Below are 19,520 nucleotides of genomic sequence, written 5' to 3' on the forward strand. Positions count from 1 at the left end.
CAAGAAATTTCTGGGTTGGATTATTTATGACTGGGTAGGAACCCCCCACCCCACCCCACCCTCCCCCCCCCCACCCCCCACCTCTGGAAAAAAATCCAGGATCCATGTCTGGTCTGGTTTCACTAGTATATTTTAGTCCACCAGTGCATCGATTTTTTTTCAATAATTTTAAAGAAAATTGCATTGAATTTTTTTCCCGGCTCACCGATTACAAATTTTTCTTAGCGATTGCCATATCATTCCTTATTATTTCCTATGGGCCTGAATAAAAAAAGATCCTTATCTTTACATATTGAGGGGGCTGAATTTTTTCTATTGGTTTCACAATCTTGGTCACTGACCACTTTCAAATACCATGTCACAAACTCTATCTACTGAGAAACCAGTATTATAAAGTATCACAGAGACGTATCATCGATTTTTTAAGGGGCAGACAGAGATTAATATTTTTTAAGCCTTAAAAACCTGACAAACGAAAAAGGAAACACCGTCCAAACCCAAAAATCTTATTTCGAGGCGTGGAAGGGGAGGAGGATTTCGAACTCCATTCAGTACCTAATTTCTTTTCATTCACTACCACTAACCCTTCTCTGACTATACTGCACCATAAGGTAGAAGGTGGCAACCGACCTTTCAATGAACATTCTCATTATGAATGGAAAAATGGGCGGGATTGGGGTGGGGTTATTGTTAATCCAGAGACACTTGGCACTTTTAATTAAGATTATTATTCTGACATCAATCCTGTAAACAAAGTATATAAGATAAGATAAGATAAGATATTCTTTATTTCCTCCAAATTTATGGAGAGTTTGTATGAATTAACAGATAATTAACAAATTTACAACAAAAATTGCATAAAAAGAAAACATATATATATATATATATATAAGCTTAACTGAGGATTTTTGTGTTTTCTTTCTTACCTTTTTTTAATATATATATATATATATATATATATATATATATATATATATATATATATATATATATATATATATATAAAGCACTAAAAAACCAACAACACTGTATATCCTAAATGTCGGATCTACCAAGTAGATACAAGGTCATGGCTGGAAATTTATATAAAGCACTAAGAAATGACCAACGACACGAACAATAAAAATTGTCAAATTTTCGGGACGCCCTGTCCCTTCCTCAGGACAAAGAAAAAAGTTAAAAAGTCATAAGAACAAAGGAAAAATAGAAACAAAAACAACTAGCACTACTACTAAGCTACTAAACACTAGATATTTACATGCTTAATAAATTACATGTTGAATTCGAAATTGTTAAGAACAATAATAAAGAAAGAAATCCGGACCGCTATGAAATGCGTCCGGTCTATCTGGTATACTCGGGTGAAGTGCGATTTACATAATTGAACGAATTAATTATGCTAATTAATTACGACAATCAGTAAATCGTACATTGTTTCATTCTCTCAAAATGGCGTAACTTTACTTAATAAAGAATAATCAAAGAAAAATAAGATGGCAGGGATATTTAAACATATGAATTATGATCCATTATAAATTTTGAAATATTTAAAGACTTTTTACCGGGAAAAAATAATTAACAAAGGCGAAAGCAATACATAGCTATGTGGGTTGTTCGAGAGTTGGTGACGCAGATTGACTGTAGAGTTTACACTAAATTGAGAGAATAATCTTGTTTAGTATCATCAGGAATTGGGTCTAGTTTACGTTCATTCTGGTGAAGTCATTTAGTTTGTTAATACCATTAGGGCGGAATGACTTCAATCCCTTCAATTTTCTTATCCTTTGTTTGAAATGTATGTTCAATTTGGTTACCAGTCGAAAATATACTGCAAAGGTTTCTGTCTAGCGTATTTTCCGTGAGCAGCTTTGATTTTGGACTGCCAGTTTTATTTTTAATATCTGTATTAAAATCACCACAAAAAATTACAGGACCAGTTTCACTAAGTTCATCAAACAAGTCGAATAAATCCTGCATCACACGTTTATATTCCTCATAATGATGGTTTGTTGAGGGAAGGAGACATCCTATAATAAATAGTTGATTCGATCCGTAGGTAATTTCAATTCCCATTATTCTTTCATTCGTTGTCTGAACATCCTTTACAGAAAAGTCACTGTTATTTCGAATCAAAAATGCAGTTCCTCCTCTAGTGATGTTATTTTTGGTTGTTCCCGGTGTTGCTAAGCTTGTAATATTATCTGGCATTGATGTATGTAAACATGATAAACAGTTTTCGGTAGCCAATGTTCCGATATAAAAACGATATCTGCAAATTTAGTTAAATCAGATAGCTCTGACAGGCAGGTGAAAACGCCATGAACATTCCAGCAAGACAGGATCATGAGGAAATATATATATATGTTACAGTAAATATGTGTAACCAGGAATTTCACGTATTTCCTGAATTTTAGGAAATACATGCAATTACTATTCTGCTTAGGGAACACACGTATTTACTAATTTCAGTTAGGAAATACACGTAATTACTGAACTTTTCAATACTTTTTACACATATTTACTGACTGCGTTTTCGTGGGATAATTTAAAATTTGAATCATAAAATATGAATAGATGCACAGTATAATCAATGTTTATGTCAGTGAGCATACCAATTATGTGAATAAATAATATTTGAAATAAACTTTTATTTATGTATAAAATTTGAAAATGTATTATTTGTAAACATTAACTTAAATATAATTATACCCTGCTTTCATTTTTACTGGAATGTGTTTTCTATATCACAACATACTTTAACTGACTTTCAATTACTTCTATATATGTTTATCTAAAAAACTAAAATCGCTTACTGGCATTTCTTATTTTATTAGATATTTATACAATGCTACAGTTTTTGACAGTAAATTTAAAACCCTGAAGCATCTTATTTACAAATAAAACAATTTTTATGCTGTCTCCTCAAAAATGTAACAAACCACTCCCTCCCCTTGTAAAATACACATAATGTAACGAAATTAAAGTCAGGAATTAAAATTTAACTTTGAGGAATTTTCCACCCTAACAATTTTAATAATTCAAAATAAAAACAAAACAAATGGAGTTTGAATTAACTGAAAATTGCAAAACATATCTATTTTACCATAATTTTAAAGATGTGAGACTCGAATAAAAAGAAGTACCCCTTATATCACCATTTACAATTCGTACATTTTTTAAATGAATGTTATAATAAAAATTATTTGAAAACGATTTCAAATACATTATTCTGATGCTAAATGATCTAAATTTATAGCTTCTTTAGAAATATTTTTGAAATCTGAATATTAGAAACTTCATTTTATATAAGAAACACAATAAAGGAAATCAAAATTAATGCACAACGTCAGCTTTGTAGAAACAAATCTTATCAAATGCTGATTAAAAAAAAAAAAATCTGTATGTTTACTGAATGTTTAAGAGGATATGCATATATTATTCATTCTGCCTTGTGCAGTAAAAACGTGTAAAATTCTCAAAAATTTTCAGTAAATACACGAATTTCCTAGCTGTATGTATTAGGAAATACATGAAATTCCTGATTTCACATATTTACTGTAACATATATATATATATATATATATATATATATATATATATATATATATATATATATATATATATATATATATGGCATGGAAGTCCTCGTGTAATTTAAGTCTATGTCTACATTTTTAAAGCCAAAATCTACAATTTTATTTCACAATGAAATGAAAATATAAGGAATCAATGTCTATTTTAGGACATATATGATTTCAGGGGCATCAATAATATGGGAAACATGGGGTAATTTTATCATAACGGGCTTCGCTTGTTATGCAAATTATCCCATGTTTCCCACTATTGTTGATGCCCTGGCCTTAAACTCTCCGACTTATAGACAAAAAAGATGATATTTTTCTTAAATATATATATATATATATATATATATATATATATATATATATATATATATATATATATATATATATATATATATATATATATATATAAAGCACTAAAATGACCAACGACACGAACAATAAAAATTGTCAAATTTTCGGGACGCCCTGTCCCTTCCTCAGGACAAAGAAAAAAGTTAAAAAGTCATAAAAACAAAGGAAAAAGAGAAACAAAAGGACCTAGCACTACTACTAAACTACTAAACACTAGATATTTACATAATTACATGTTGAATTGGAAATATTAAGAACACTAATAAAGAAAGAAATCCGGACCGCTGTGAAATGCGTCAGGTCTATCGGGTATACTCGGGTGAAGTGCGATTTACATAATTGAACGAATCAATTATGCTAATTAATTACGATAATCAGTAAATCGTACATTGTTTCATTATCTCAAAATGGCGTAACTTTACTTAATAAAGAATAATCAAAGAAAAATAATATAGCAGTGATATTTAAACATATGAATTATGATCCATTATAAATTTTGAAATATTTAAGGATTTATTACCGGGAAAAAAAAAAAAATTAACAAAAGCGTAAACAATAAATAGTTTTGTGATAATTGAACGAATTAATCATGCTAATTAATTACGATAATCAGTAAATCGTACATTGTTTCATTCTCTCAAAATGGCATAACTTTACTTAATAAAGAATCATCAAAGAAAAATAATATAGCAGGGATATTTAAACATATGAATTATGATCCATTATAAATTTTGAAATATATATATATATATATAACTGAATCAAATGAGCTCATCGGTATAAATAAATTCAATGATTTCTTAATGGTAAAAACTTAACAAAGGGGAGTAATTGAAATTTAAACCGCCTTTTGATCTGTAAGTTTAGAACTTGAATCTCGAAATACGAATTTCGAATCTCGAATTCAGAATCTGGATCTTCGATTCTCGAATCCCGAATGAGCCTTCTGGGCTTTCGTATTCAGGCCCTTACCATGCAAATCTATAAATTCCATATTTCTACTTAAAAAACGAAATTATGAAATAAAGAAAAACAAAATTTATATATAAAGAAAAAAGTATCAAAAGTAGAAAACGAATTCATTAAATAAAGAAAAAAAGTATAATAAAGAAAAACGAAATTAATATATAAAAAAAAAACAAAATATAATACCTAAAGAAAAACGAATTTAATATATGAAGATAAATGAAATTAATATAGAAAGAAAAATGAAATGATTTATTTAATAATTTCGAATTTTCAAAATTTCGTTTTTCTTTATTTAATAATATCATTTTTCTTTATTTAATAATTTTATTTTTCTTTATTTAATAATTTCGTATTTCTTTATTTAATAATTTCGTTTTTCTTTATTTAATAATTTCGTTTTTCTTTATCAATTTTTTGGTTGCACTATTGGGATTCCCTTTTTTATTTAAGTTATACTTATATGAAAACCGGACACGGGTACATAAAAGAAAAAGAAAATTTCAATTAACATGTTAAATGAAGTTTGAAAACTGTGCTATTCCTTTTCTTCTAAGATTTTTTTTTTACCTTGTGATATAGACTTTAAACTTCTTTGAACTATTACCGTATATACTTGCCTACAGCTATTAGTCGGTATTTTGGGTGTTGATTATTTGTCTGAAACTCTATGTCCAACTTAAAGGGGAGGCCAAAATAAAGATTAATGTTTCTTTCTGGAGGCTGAAATGTAGTATCTTATTTGCATTTCCGATGTTTATCGAAAAAAATGTCTGGGTATTTATACTTTATGTGTTCTTAGATTATTATACAAATATGGACTCAATGAAGGTCAATATATGCATTTATAATGACCTAGGGTAACAGATATTGACCGAAGTACATGTAGTTTATTGACCGAGGGCGCTAGCTAGGGCCCTCGGTCAATGTACTCCATGTATCTTTGGTCAATATCTCCCCCCTGAGTCATTATAAATGTGTATTGACCATGCAAATGCGTATTGACCATGCATTTGAGTCCATATTTATTATATTATAAATATAAATAACAATTTCCCAAATTTATTATTACAATATATATATTCCTAATGTTTACAGAGATAGTATTGACCATAAATAAGTTGAATGTATATGTTTCAGATTTTATTGAATATTATTCAGAGGAACTTTTTCGATAATAAATGTAAACCTATAGCATAATAATAACGCAAGATATCTAACACAGGGTACCCCCACCCCCAGATTAAGAATCGCACACGTTTACACTTGCAGAAAAAATTATATGCACTGACAAAATACAAATACCTATGCTAGTTTTCTACGATAAGATACAATCATACATGACACACTCGTTTTTAGTTTCTTTAGTCTCCGTAATCGCGTAAACAGCATCAAAACTCTGTTCGCCGAGTGGAAAAGTCGAATTAAACCATGAAATGGTATGTGCTAAGTATTTCCGAAAAAAGCTTCACAGAAATACTCAACCTCAGAGTTCTTCACTACATCTTATCCTCACCTACAACTTACAAACTTGCGAACTTGTTTGTCTGAAGCGAAAGTGAAAACGAGGCAGCTCATGCGAGTCATAATTCACTTTCAGCGGTAGTTATTAAAAATAATTACTTTGTTTTGACCAATCAGATTATTGGAATTCACAAAGGTTTAATATATATATATATAAAGTAAAAGTATATATATATATTTGAATAATTTTATTTAAATTTTAAGTGAGAATTGGCTTTTTGTTTAATAATTTAAGATTCAATATCAATGTGATTTCGAAAAATTGAAACCAGGATGAAATATCAATGGATTTGCTTGAAATTGTAACCAAGTTTTGGCCAAAAATTGAACCAACTTATATATATGTGAGCGGATCAATAGCAAGTTCCACAAAATACCGTTAAAAATACAGCCGACTAATACGCGAGTATATACGTAACGTCATAGCTTACATGTGATTAATTAATTGATTTTATATTGTTTAACGTCCCTCTCGAGAATTTTTTCACTCATATGGAGACGCCACCACTTGCCGGTGGAGAACTGCAAATTTTGTCCTATAATTGGTAGTCTTGGCCATTGAGCATGGAGGAATCTTTTTCGTGCAAGCACCTACTGCGAGACGGGACCTCGGTTAAAACTGTGTCATCTGAAGGACCGGTCTCCACGTCCCACAGTGGAATTCGAAGCTGCGACGTAAGGATTAACTCCTTACTTCGCTACTTTAGACTACTGCGCAGCGCGGGCGACTCTTAGGATATGTGTAACTCGTGAGGCTGTTTTTCATATGTATATATTGACGGCATTTTTGATCTTGTGACGTCTTAATGGTTATCTGAAGTGTACAAAAAAAATACAACACCTTGATGTGACTGGTTTTTTATATGTAAAATTGGTCATCTTTAGTTCTTAGAAAGTTCTTTCCTTTTTTTCGAGAATCCACATATGATGCACATTATTGCAATAATCAACTGCAGATTTATACCTACTAAATGTACTAAGAAATAAGTAGAGAAACATCCCATGTTTTTGTGCAAAATAAATATAAACATTTTTTTAGGAGATATCAATGTTGTTCATTTTTTGTAAGAAATAAGTATTTTGCTAGACTTTGTAGACCCTTTGCATTACCAGGCAATTTATCATTAAAAATTTTAGCGCCTGAATTTTGTGAAAAATATGTATTAATTTATTATAAATCATTTCCAACTTGCCAATCAATTCTCTCTCCAGTGACAGTTGCTTCACATAATATTGTGCAATGGTCGCATCTTGTCTTTCACTTTTGGTTTTGAGACTTCTTATGTTATTCATAATCTCTTTGCTTTCACTCTCAAGATCTCAAAAAAAAAGAAAACAAAAACTTTACCATATCATGTTCCAACGGTGTATGCACATTGTTGATTTTTATTTGTTGCATAATTCAAGTACTAGTACATCATTTTATTTCTTTACGTTTTGAGTCGCATTGTTTGTTTGAAAAGGTATGAGGACAGAAAACGTTTTCCATATAAAACACAATAACGTAAAACCATCTGTTGTATATTTTAGAAGAAATTCCGTAAGAAAATGCATGTGTTGGATGTAAAAGTGCCAATTTCTAGACATTTATCGAAATTGCCTATAATAACACGTTTTGTTGAAATACAGTTATTTATAAGATATTGATTTTGACATTTACAACTGGGTCTATATCTATAGTGTAACAATAAAAACATACGATGGTTGTCCCAGAAAAAAGCGAACATTTTTAATATCTTTTGTTTTACTAGGACAATAAAGTTAAAAATTGGCATATTCATGTATCATGATCAACATTTTTTGAATAAAGCCTAAAAATTTCAAAAAAAATCTCTATAAATAAAATGTTTCTCTTATGTAAAGGAATCTATCAAATTAGCTGTCAGCGTAACACTGAAGACGTCAAAACCTATCTCATAGTGTTTACGAATTTGTTACGAAAAGTTCGCCTCTATAAATATTCATTTTGAGCACACATTCTGCAATGTGTTTCATTATTTTTAATTACCAAGTTATGCATCTAAAATACTAGTGTTACTGAAAGATTGGGGGGTTTAATTCTGTCAATAGACAATTTGACAATCATAAAGCTACCTGGTCAAATTATTTAACAGCGGTCCTCACGTAGGCCTATGACGTCCCACTCTTGTCTTTTCAGTTGGTTTTTATTTATGTGCACATGTCTATTCTCTTCTATCAGAAAACCAGTCAAGTCAACCTAAAATCTCTTCTATTAGATATAAACCTGTTCCCCATATGTTTGTGTTCTTTCATCGTTAACATTTTTTTCTTTATGCAGGAGTCATATCCCGCTCAATGAGGTTTCTAATTTTCTATTGAACACTGAAAGTTGAGAATCAAATGTTGAAAGCACTGAATGGATATTGATTGTGATTAAATAAAACTGAAGTAGTAATTAAGAAAAGAAATTCAACAATTTCCAAAAAATAAACAATTAACAGCATAAGAATATCAATGCAAGTACATGTTGACTATCCATATACATGTAAATAGTCAATACATTATAACTCAGTGCGGTTGCATTAAAATATAAGTTCTCTAATATAATCTCTAAGTTAAATTAAAAAACGTTATAAAATGGCTTTGCTTTAATCTAATTACACGTGTTGCCATTATATTCAATTAAAAATGCCATCTAAATTTTATGTATTTACAAGTAAAAAAAAAGTTGAGACCCCCACACCCTCCCCGTGTCCAACGACACAACATAAAATGGAGCAGAATTTTAACAGTTCCTTCAAATATACAGATCAAATTCTGAAGTTTTCTTATATACTAGTACACGGACTTAAGAGTTCTACAATATTCCAGGTACAAAATGGACCCTTGAGGTTTTAGGCTCCTTTCCCACTCTTGAAACCTGTAGGTTAAATTCAGTCTTTTTCCCAGTGCAGCGTCAAAAACTTGTTTAGCACGAATAGTGACAGTTCCATACCTTTAGTCTTTAGCATTAAAAGTAAATGCCATCGGTCTTTTGGATATTATCTTTTTACAAAAAAGGTCCCGTCCCGCATTTGACTTTGGTTATTAATACAACTATGCATTTATAAACTCTTGACCTTAAGTGGATGATTTCTTTATCTGTTTGAAAAATCCTTAAATGAGGTAAAGCAACATTCAAATATATCGATCACATATTTAGGAGTCCCTCTCGTCTTTACCAGTTTATTTTTTAAGACAGGACTTAAGTTATCTTAATTTATATCGATGATATCAAAGAAGTGTGATAAATAGATTGAGTCCTCTCAATATTTAGACCCAGGTTACAAAATATGGATCACATGATACTTGTACGGAAGCAAACATTATGTGTGTGCCCATAGGAAAAAGTCTTCATTTCTAGAACATATACAGTACTCATAAGGAAAAACAAACAATATATGAAGTACTCATAACGAAATACAAAGACGTAGCATATATAGATATACTAAACTATCATTATAAATATAAAAGATAACTCATATTCACACTTATATTTTATTAAAAGTTTTTATTTCTTAATTTTTATCAGACATATCAAAGAAACGTCACCACTTGTTATTTCATGACATCCAGTCTTCTCAGTCCTTTGATTTTTAGATTTTGTAGTAAAAAGTTCACTTTTTTAAGTAAATATGCATCGCTGATATAAATCTTAGTACATGTAAATCAACAGAAAATTGTACTCTAACCAAAAATTTATAAAATAGATAATCTACATAAGTTGATATCCTTCATTGTGAGTCGTTAGCTTTTTCGGCAGATGTCGTAAAAATAAAGTGAAAAGTTTTTATTTAGGTGTCTTAACCACCTTTAACCAAATTCATAATTTGGTAGTCACTTTTTATGTTTGTAAGAAATTTACATGCAAATTTTGGTGTTGGTTAAAGGTGGTTATGACATGCGTAGGACTTATCTAACACAGCCACCCTCTTGAGTTTTCCCATTACTCTAATGCTAATACGGACCAATAGTACCTTACTTTGTGACCCAACCAATATTTACCATTAACTTGGAACGTACGCCTAGTGATTCATGCAATTTTTAAGGGGAAAAATACTATCTGAAAATTTGAAGTCATCCTAGGCCGAAAAATGGCCTTATAGAGAACGATCCTTCAAACGCAAGTACATCAAATCATAGAGTATTTACGATAGTAAAATTTTTGATATTATATTGCCATATAGGCTGATAACAACGAAAACGTCAATCGCAATACTACTTGTAAAAGTCAAAAAATTGTCGTGCGCCGACCGCCGAAGTCTAATTTCATTTAAATGTAAACTTATATGCATATGACATCACATGCCTTTAATATTTTGTCAGAACATCTAAAAGATGACTTCCCAACACCATTCCAAAAATTACTAGTTTTTGTTAAATAGTATTTAAAATATTAAAAAAAATTGCGATTTTCTGGGACAACCCTCGTATTATATTATTATTATAGACATTTGATAGATTGTATTGAGAATTATGTTTACCTACCATTCAATTTTCTCTCCAACGATTGTTGCTTTTCTTCATGTTGGGTAATACTTGCATTTTGTATTTCGTTTTCGACTGCAATACTGGTTACATTACTTGCTATTTCTTTGCTTTCACTTTCAAGATCTGTAAAAAGAAAACAAAAACTTTACCATATCATGTTCCAACGGTGTATGCACATTGTTGATTTTTTTGTTGCATAATTCAAGTACTAGTACATCATTTTATTTCTTTACGTTTTGAGTCGCATTGTTTGTTTGAAAGGGTATGAAGAAAGAAAACGTTTTCCATATATCAACACAATAACGTAAAACCATCTGTTGTATATTTTAGAAGAAACTCCGTTAGAATATGTTATGTGTTGCATGTTCAAGTGCCAATTTTTAGACATTTATCGAAATTGCCTAATATAACATACACGCTTTGTTGAAATACAGTTATTTATAGGATATCGATTCTGACATTTACAACTGGGTCTATATCTACAGCGTAACAATGAAAACATATTATACTATATTATATTATATTTGATAATTTGTATTGAAAATGATGTTTACTTACCTTTCAATTTTCTCTCCAACGATTCTTGTTTTTCTTCATGTTGGGTAATGCTTGCATTTTGTATTTCGTTTTCTACTGCAATACTGGTTACATTACTTGCTATTTCTTTGCTTTCTCTTACAATATCTAAAATGAATATAATTTCCTTGATCAATGTGTTTATATATAACTATATTCTTTTTGCAAAATGATAAATGAGGTACACTGACAATTATCAAATTCTTAATGAAAATCAAAGATATATTTTCCTTTGAAATTATAAATGATAAGATCATTGTCTCGAATTTAGATGACTGACCTTAAAAAACAATTGAACTTATTATAAACCAAAAGACTTTTCAGATTTATATGCCATTGTCCTTAGAAGAGGAAAAAAAATCATTGATTTAAGAGATAATCAAGCTTAAAAGTCTACCAAAACAACACAGATCAAAAGCAGAGCAAACACGAGCCTCTTCATTATTAGAGGTAAGATCAGATGCCACGGAAAAATAACCATCTGCTGCCGACCCGTCATACCCGCCGTGTGCTTATTTTCATGATCAGAAAAAAAGAGAGGATCCGTAAAAAATACGTTTTTAAGTAATGGCCTTACTATTTGTATGAAAAACGTAAGTCATTTTATGAGACAGTGTCGTTTGAAGTCTTTATTATGCAAGTTTTATGTTCAACACAGTGATTTTTTCAGGAAATATAACGTATCATAAAATGACTTACGTTTTTCATACAAATAGTTAGGCCATTACATAAAAACGTATTTAAGCAGTAATTCGATTTACCTGTTTGCCAACAGACTGTACCACCCACTTTATGCAGAACACGTTCCTGTTTATCGAATCAACAGAGAGACACAAACCCCACAAGCAGGTATCAAATTAGGAAAATTATGAATTAAATAAAGATTGTTATTATTCATACCTTTCAAATTGCTTTCAAATAACTGTTGCTTTATTTCAAGGTTTATAATGGCTGCATCCTGTCGTTTGATTTCGATTGGAACGCTGGAAATGTTATCCATAATGTCTTTTTTGTTACCTCCAATATCTTAAATAAACATATTTAAAATCGTTTCAGATTTTCAAAAATACAGTGATGAGAAATTCGATTGTAATGACGTTAGTTAATTCCCGAGCATTGAAAATAAGCAGTTCAAATGTATATATTTTTACATTTTGATTAAAACACTTTGTTCATTATTTCATTGTACACATGAAAGTTGGTATATAGACTGTAATGTTTGTACTGAAAGGTTAGTTCTAAAAGCTCGCCGACCATGTTAATCTTCGTTAAACTACATGTTTCTTCAATGAATTTTAAAAGGACTCATTGTTTTCTGTAAAAATATTTATTTTATTGATGTTTAAATATCTTTCTATGTGACTAAAAAAAGTCAAGTAATTCAAGTTAAAAAAAAATCAACATTTTTTTTAACAACGGTCCAAAATTAAAAACATAGAAAAGTCAAAAACATAGTGTCATAAGCTTCTCAAAAACACTCTATCAATACATTTCACTACTATGGCCCAATACAAATGCCCCCATAAATCATTTCTATATCTTTTGAAATGTAAATTGCTAACAATTTTCAAGTACATGTAGCATAGTTAAGTTTTTGGATGTTTCTGGATCTTATATTTTCTACTGCGTAAGTATCGGCAACTGTGAAGCGCGTTATCCATTACTAATTAAAAAAATGGTATAGATAATCCGTTTCTCAAAGATTGTCCAGGTCTGATACAGAGCATCTATCATTCAAAATTTGCCTGTGGTTTGTACACACATATGCATGGCTCGCATTTGACATATTCACCGCTTTTTCAGCATTTGCAGAGTTCTATCCTGGAGTTTGTCAACATATAACACATTTTCCCGTTAACTGCGGCTCTGAGACGCTCTATGACGTCATCCTTTTTTCCAATAAGGACTATATGTCTTCTTAAATTGATTTTTTTTTCACCGAAGTATTGCGTGATAATTTAAAATATGCAACAATGTTAAAAAAAATATTGTGATAGTCTAAGATTTTCCCGCTTCTGTGTGCCATTTTAGAGAGTATAAGACAAAAGATATTATTTGGTTTATTAATTGTAAATATCTTAATTTAGATCTTCTCTGCAATCCGATTTGAAATGAATCACGATATTTTAACAAAATTTTAAATACACGTCATTCGAGCGTATTATTGGATATTCACATAATATGAAGTAAATTTTAAAGAAAATATGTCGGTAGTCGGCGAAATTTTCGAACAATTCTTTTTTAATTATGCTAAGAAAGGTGCAATTTTGACAGGAAACAGCTTTCACTATAAGGAACTTACCATTTGGCATTTTCTTATTTATAGCATGAAGTTCTCCTCCGATTTTTTCCATTTTGGTGGACTGGTCTTTCACAAGTTGCTCCAAAACTTTTAAAAGATTTTTGAGAAGACTCAATTCCTCTCGTCTAGAAGAATATTTTGTGACAGAAAACTCACCAGAAACCGTCATAGATATCATTAGAAGAAGCATCCAAGGCCAAAATGTTTTGTGGTTCCCCATTTCAACGAAATATTATTCTAAACCAGGGCACTCTAAAACGACATGAATTGTAGATAAGCATGACAATTGCAATATGTGAAATCTAAAACATCTACGTTCACGCGCTGTTATTAATAAGAATAAATAACTAAATAAAAACAGGCGCGAAAAAGTATTTCTAAATAAAATTTCCATCTCGTTTTAATTTATGTAAAATGTCATTGTATATTTAACTCTTGGAAACAAAGTTAATCTCGAAATGAAATGCAGTTAATAAAAAATGACATCCGAATGTATTCTGAGTAATTTCACAAAAGTATTCAATGAATCAGAACACCAATTCTTAGTTTTAAGGATATACTTTCAAACAAAATAAAAGGAAGCAGGGTTTGGTATATATTTTGAGACTTATTTTGGATACAGCAAATATCCGAATATCATTCGAAGTTTCAGAAGAATGTATCTTTGACGTTGATATCTCTTTGAGAGAATTTGTTAACCAGAAGAAACATTAGAATAATAAAATAATGAATTTCAGCTTAATAAAGATACGTCGAGTGTCTCTCAGGAGAATTCTCGGCTAAACAAAATCAAATTATTTTGGGTGTCATTCATTAATAACATTTTTTTAATCATATAAACCTATCGGGTTTGACACAATTATTTTAATCAAGAAAATGAAAATTATTAACCAAGTTCAATTTACAATTGTATGAATGATCGAGTACATTGCCCTATAATACAATTGGGATATGAAAGTGTTATTCTTTTCTGTCTGGATAAACAAACCTGTTACATACCTTAATCGGATTAAGAACAGTGTAAGCTACCGGGATGTTTATCTATCTCTGGACGGCGAGAAAGGATGCTTAATGGAACATTGCTAAAACTTATCTTAACATTATACTAACCTTTGCACAATACCGGGACATAGAACTGAAACTTTTTATAGTTTATGTTTAAATTACAATTTATTTTATAAAATTCCAGGATTTTGTCATATATTCATTGTTTAACTTGTTTACTCAAATCTGACTTGTTTGTTCCATATGTAAATGAGTATTACGTATTGTACATTATATGAATATGATCTCTGTATGGGACTTGTCGGAGCGGCACTCTGCACTCCCTGGAGCGGGGCTCTTCGAAACGACATTCTAATAGAGATACTATACCATCAGGGTCCACTATATGATCAGCATCTGTATTATATATCACTTTCAGAACTTAAAATAAACTCTTTGAAAAAGACTATTTTTTTTTTCATTAGTTTTCAATCATCCATTACATTTAAACAAATCATAATCTTAACAAGGGATGTATTCGCTTTAACAAAAGAGTTGACCTATAGGAGAGAAAAATTTCCCGGAGAAAACGACATTTAAAAATCAGTCTTTCTTTGTCGTTTTCTACCGTATATATGTCTAATTTTTTCAAATTTGTATTTGATACCTCAAATTTATTATTTACAACTTTACAATAAGCCTCCAAAGTTAACAGAAACACCATTTTGTCCATAAAAGCATTGATTTTTGCATGAATTTTGGCCTTGAAGTCCTTCAGGGCAGGCCTGCCCCTAAATAAAATTGTGATATTTTGATAGGTTAGGATGTAAGGAATAAATTAAGATAAGATTTTTTTAGGGGCACCCCTGCCCTGGGGTCGAAATTTACAAAAAACCTACAAAAAATAAGGAAACCTGATTTTCATCACCTGCTTGAAATTTATGCCACACATTCTTATAGTCAGACTAGCTCAGTTGGTATAAGCGCTGACTTTTGCACCTTGGATACTTTCTTTTTAAAGTCGGGGGTTCGAATCCACCTGGTACAACACTTTTAAATTTCGCCTTTTCAAAGACTATTTAGATTTTTTATATAGATTTGTGTATTTTTCCTTCAATTATATATCCTTTATGCATGCCCATTCTTGATATATAAGAAACACTAAAGAGATATCAAAATGTAAAAATCCAATGTACAGTTCTCAGTCAGGCGGAACGAACCTCAGTATAAGCACACTTTCTTCGAAGACAAGAATAACTCACTCTGTGTTACTTAATACAGGTATTCTTGGCAGCATTAAGCTGTAATGAATTTCAATTGTATTATATTCCTTATAATTAAATCACATTGATTTTGGCTACATATTTCAGTAAAAGCACTTCCTTGGATTTCATTTAGGCTTATATAATTTGTACATATCAATGACATGTTTCATTATATCCACGGATAAATAGCCTAGACATAAAGAACAGAATTTCAGACAGTAGACACTACCTTTATGAACCATGAGAAGTAAAGACAAATATCAATTAGTACATATGGAGATAACAAACTCAGAAAATCAATGAAAAGGTTCCTCTTACCTTTACTAACCGAAATAAAAATTCAGGAAAAACATATATATTATATGTATTTAGCCTAATGTCATTAATCGGAACGGAAATCGACAAGCTTTTTGTAGAGAAAAAAACCAAGTCCGGTCCTATAGGTCATATACCTATTTATAATGAAGTGATCCTTAGAGAGTGAAAAGCAACACAATAGTTCTTTCAATTTCTTAACTACAAATGATCGTGAATATGCAGTTACAAGTGCGGTTTACCTGCAATAAGAAATAAATTGACAAAAAGATTAAATTGCCAAGGACGGGCTACTCTTTCAACAAATAAGCCATCAAAGCTAGATACACTTTTTCATTTCTCTACTCAATGCCTTTGATAAGCAAGGAAATGGAATTTAATGATTTTTTGAAAACCATTTCAGCAATTTAGTATATTTAAAGGAAAATCACATCTTCAAGACAAGCTAAAAATTCCCATCATTGTATATCTCCACCTTTTCCCCATGGGAATTAATCCTTAAATTGGAATCAGAATAGGTTTTCTATTTAACGGAGGATCTACAATTTTTCGGGAAATATGTGTAGTTTTGTTAAGTTTCAATGTTAAAAGTGATTTATTCATACTCTTTATTGGTTACAAAATATCAAACATATACTTTCGTATTGATAAATACAAGTATTTTTTTTAAACTGAATATGATAGAGCAACACCCCCTCCCTTTTTTGTGATATCTTGCTACGCTTCTGAATTTCTATGAAGAAAGTTTATGTTTTGATATCGCCAGGCGGAAAATCAGACTTTTTTCAGGTGTATATACAGCTGTATTTCAAACACGGATTATTCAAGCAAACTATTTTCTTTATATGTAACACACGGCATTTGATACGTATAATTCTTGAGTGACATGAAATGTTGAAAAATCTATTGTTTTAGAAATAAAAATCATTAAGCTATTTAAAAATGTTTCAAACTATTTGAAATTGGATAATGAAAACATTTGTTTAAAAGATTTTATGCTTAACAATTACTGTAAGTGATATCTCTAAATATTATAGAGCTTCTCGTATTATTTTTTTATTAAATGCAAACGAAAATCTAATCGTCGAGTTAAATTTATTCCATACGCTAACACTACTACATAAGTCTTCCAGATACTAACACGTTGACGACACTTGTAATGAAATAAAAATAGATTAACAAATGTGTTCAGGAGAATTCTTTACCATATTTACTTTCAAAAACATGTCTACCGATTTTTTATTTTGTTGTAATGTGAAGAAACGACGTTTTTGTGTAATGTCACGGTCATTCCCGTATAGATTCGGCATAGCCTTATTATTGTAGCCTTAACGCATCACGCGTACCTTGTTCTTAATTTGTTGCAATATATCAGGTTTAATTATGCTTGCTTTTTTAGGTATTACATATAGTTAATACAATTTTCTCAAAGATCCTTTCGAAATTTTGCAAGAATGTACAATCAATGACAATGGAAATTCTAAAGGTTAGGTGCCTAGGAAGAGAAAACGTCCCCTGTTGACTTGCACATTCCAATTTTCAGATCTTTTATTTATAATTAAACTATGTAATTTATGATTCTATTTTTAGGTAGCCTTTTGGTTTGTTGAGGAAGTCACCAAACTGTTTTCAAGATATCACGAAAATAAAAGAAAAATGTTATAAGTGGAAATTGCAACGAGCACGGAACCACTCTTAACTGTTTTTAAGTGGTTTACTTGCAGTAAGAAATAAGTTGTCAAAACACTCCATCTCCATATTCTTTTCCGTTTTTCCACTTGATGCGTAAGGCAGGCGACAAAATAGAATTGGAAAAAAAATTTAAAACTTATTTAAACATTTTTTATGTAAGTACATAGAAAAATGACATCAATAGAAAATAGTTACACATTTTCTGAGATTATTGTGAACATCAATTTTAAATATAATTTTTCGTCCTTGGATTCAAAAGAGATTTTTCTAGTTGATGGGAGGTTCTATAATTTTCTGGGATATCTGTATAGTTTTGCTATGTTATAATGTGACAAGTATTTTATTAATAATATTTATTGGTTCAATTATTTTAAAGTAAACCTATAACCATACTGAATATTAAAAGAATTTACAATTTTTGACTGAATATATTCTGTTTCTCGATCTTGTTTAGAAAACATCCCCCTTTTGTAATAAAACACTACAACTCTGAATTAATATGAAGAGAGGACACTTTGTTTTCCTACATAATAATGTTTACTTGAGCAACACTAACGTTGCTTTAAATGCACATGAAATGGTGCAAATACTGACGTTAAAAAAGGGGGAAAAAGATTATTTACACTTTTTAAAATTTGATGAGGATATCAATTGTTTAAAAGACAATTTCTGCTTAACATTTCACGTAATATTTTTAAATTAAATGCAAACAAAAATCCTACCTGTAGAATTAAATTAATTCCATACGCTGGCTATCTATCTCTTGCTTTTAATGTTACTAACTGAACCATAACACTTGTAATATAATATAAGGCTTTATGCAATCAGGAACAATTTTCAACACAATTGCTTTCAAGAACATGTCTTTCAAGTTTTGAAAAGCTTCTACTTACTATAAAGGAGTCACTTTGAACAGAAGCACGTAAAACATTTTTTTTTTCTTCTACAAATGAAGATTTATACTCATGAAAATAAGCACTCAAACATAGAGTACAAATGGAGAAGGTTCATATTCTTTTACCCTTACAGAAGATTAATTTTTTTTATGTTTGCTAATTCGTTTTTTAAGACTTTTAGTAGTATTTTTTAAGAAAGTATTCATAGCTTTCATATAATTTTCTGAGTGAGGTTCTGATGGTCAAGGTATAGCCTGAAGGATAAAATTGAAAAGGTATGTTTACTTTAAAAACGGACAAAACACATAGCGATCATCCCATATCTGTTTAAAACTAATGTTTTCTGTTTAAATTAGCATCATTTATATTGAACATATTTGTAATACAAGTGTTAATAAATGTCATATATTTAAATTAATCTGCAAATGTTTAGAACATATTAAATTTACATCATGTTCAAAGTTTTCCTAACCTATAAAACATCTTTGAAACATTTCAATGATCAATGTCTGGAGAAGAAAAATTCTTGTAAATGAGTATGTTATATTGTCATCAAATTCTACATTGACATCAA

The 19,520-nt window shown here is 30.1% G+C and overlaps 1 protein-coding gene across 1 annotated transcript; it reads right to left on the reverse strand.

Annotated features, from left to right (window-relative positions):
* Positions 1-1,743: 1,743 nt before the first annotated feature.
* Positions 1,744-18,831, reverse strand: LOC134249572 (uncharacterized). The gene is made up of 7 exons (XM_062731902.1): positions 18,773-18,831; positions 13,795-14,046; positions 12,393-12,518; positions 11,475-11,600; positions 10,914-11,039; positions 7,619-7,744; positions 1,744-2,201 (listed from the first exon to the last, which is right to left on the reverse strand). The coding sequence occupies exons 2-7, from the start codon at positions 14,012-14,014 to the stop codon at positions 1,744-1,746; spliced, it is 1,182 nt and encodes a 393-aa protein (XP_062587886.1). The 5' UTR covers positions 14,015-14,046; positions 18,773-18,831.
* Positions 18,832-19,520: the final 689 nt, after the last annotated feature.

The sequence above is a fragment of the Saccostrea cucullata genome, unplaced genomic scaffold, assembly GCF_032062105.1.
Source record: "Saccostrea cucullata isolate Sc308-1 unplaced genomic scaffold, CSIRO_AGI_Scuc_v1 ctg10592, whole genome shotgun sequence".
Classification (NCBI taxonomy): domain Eukaryota; kingdom Metazoa; phylum Mollusca; class Bivalvia; order Ostreida; family Ostreidae; genus Saccostrea; species Saccostrea cuccullata.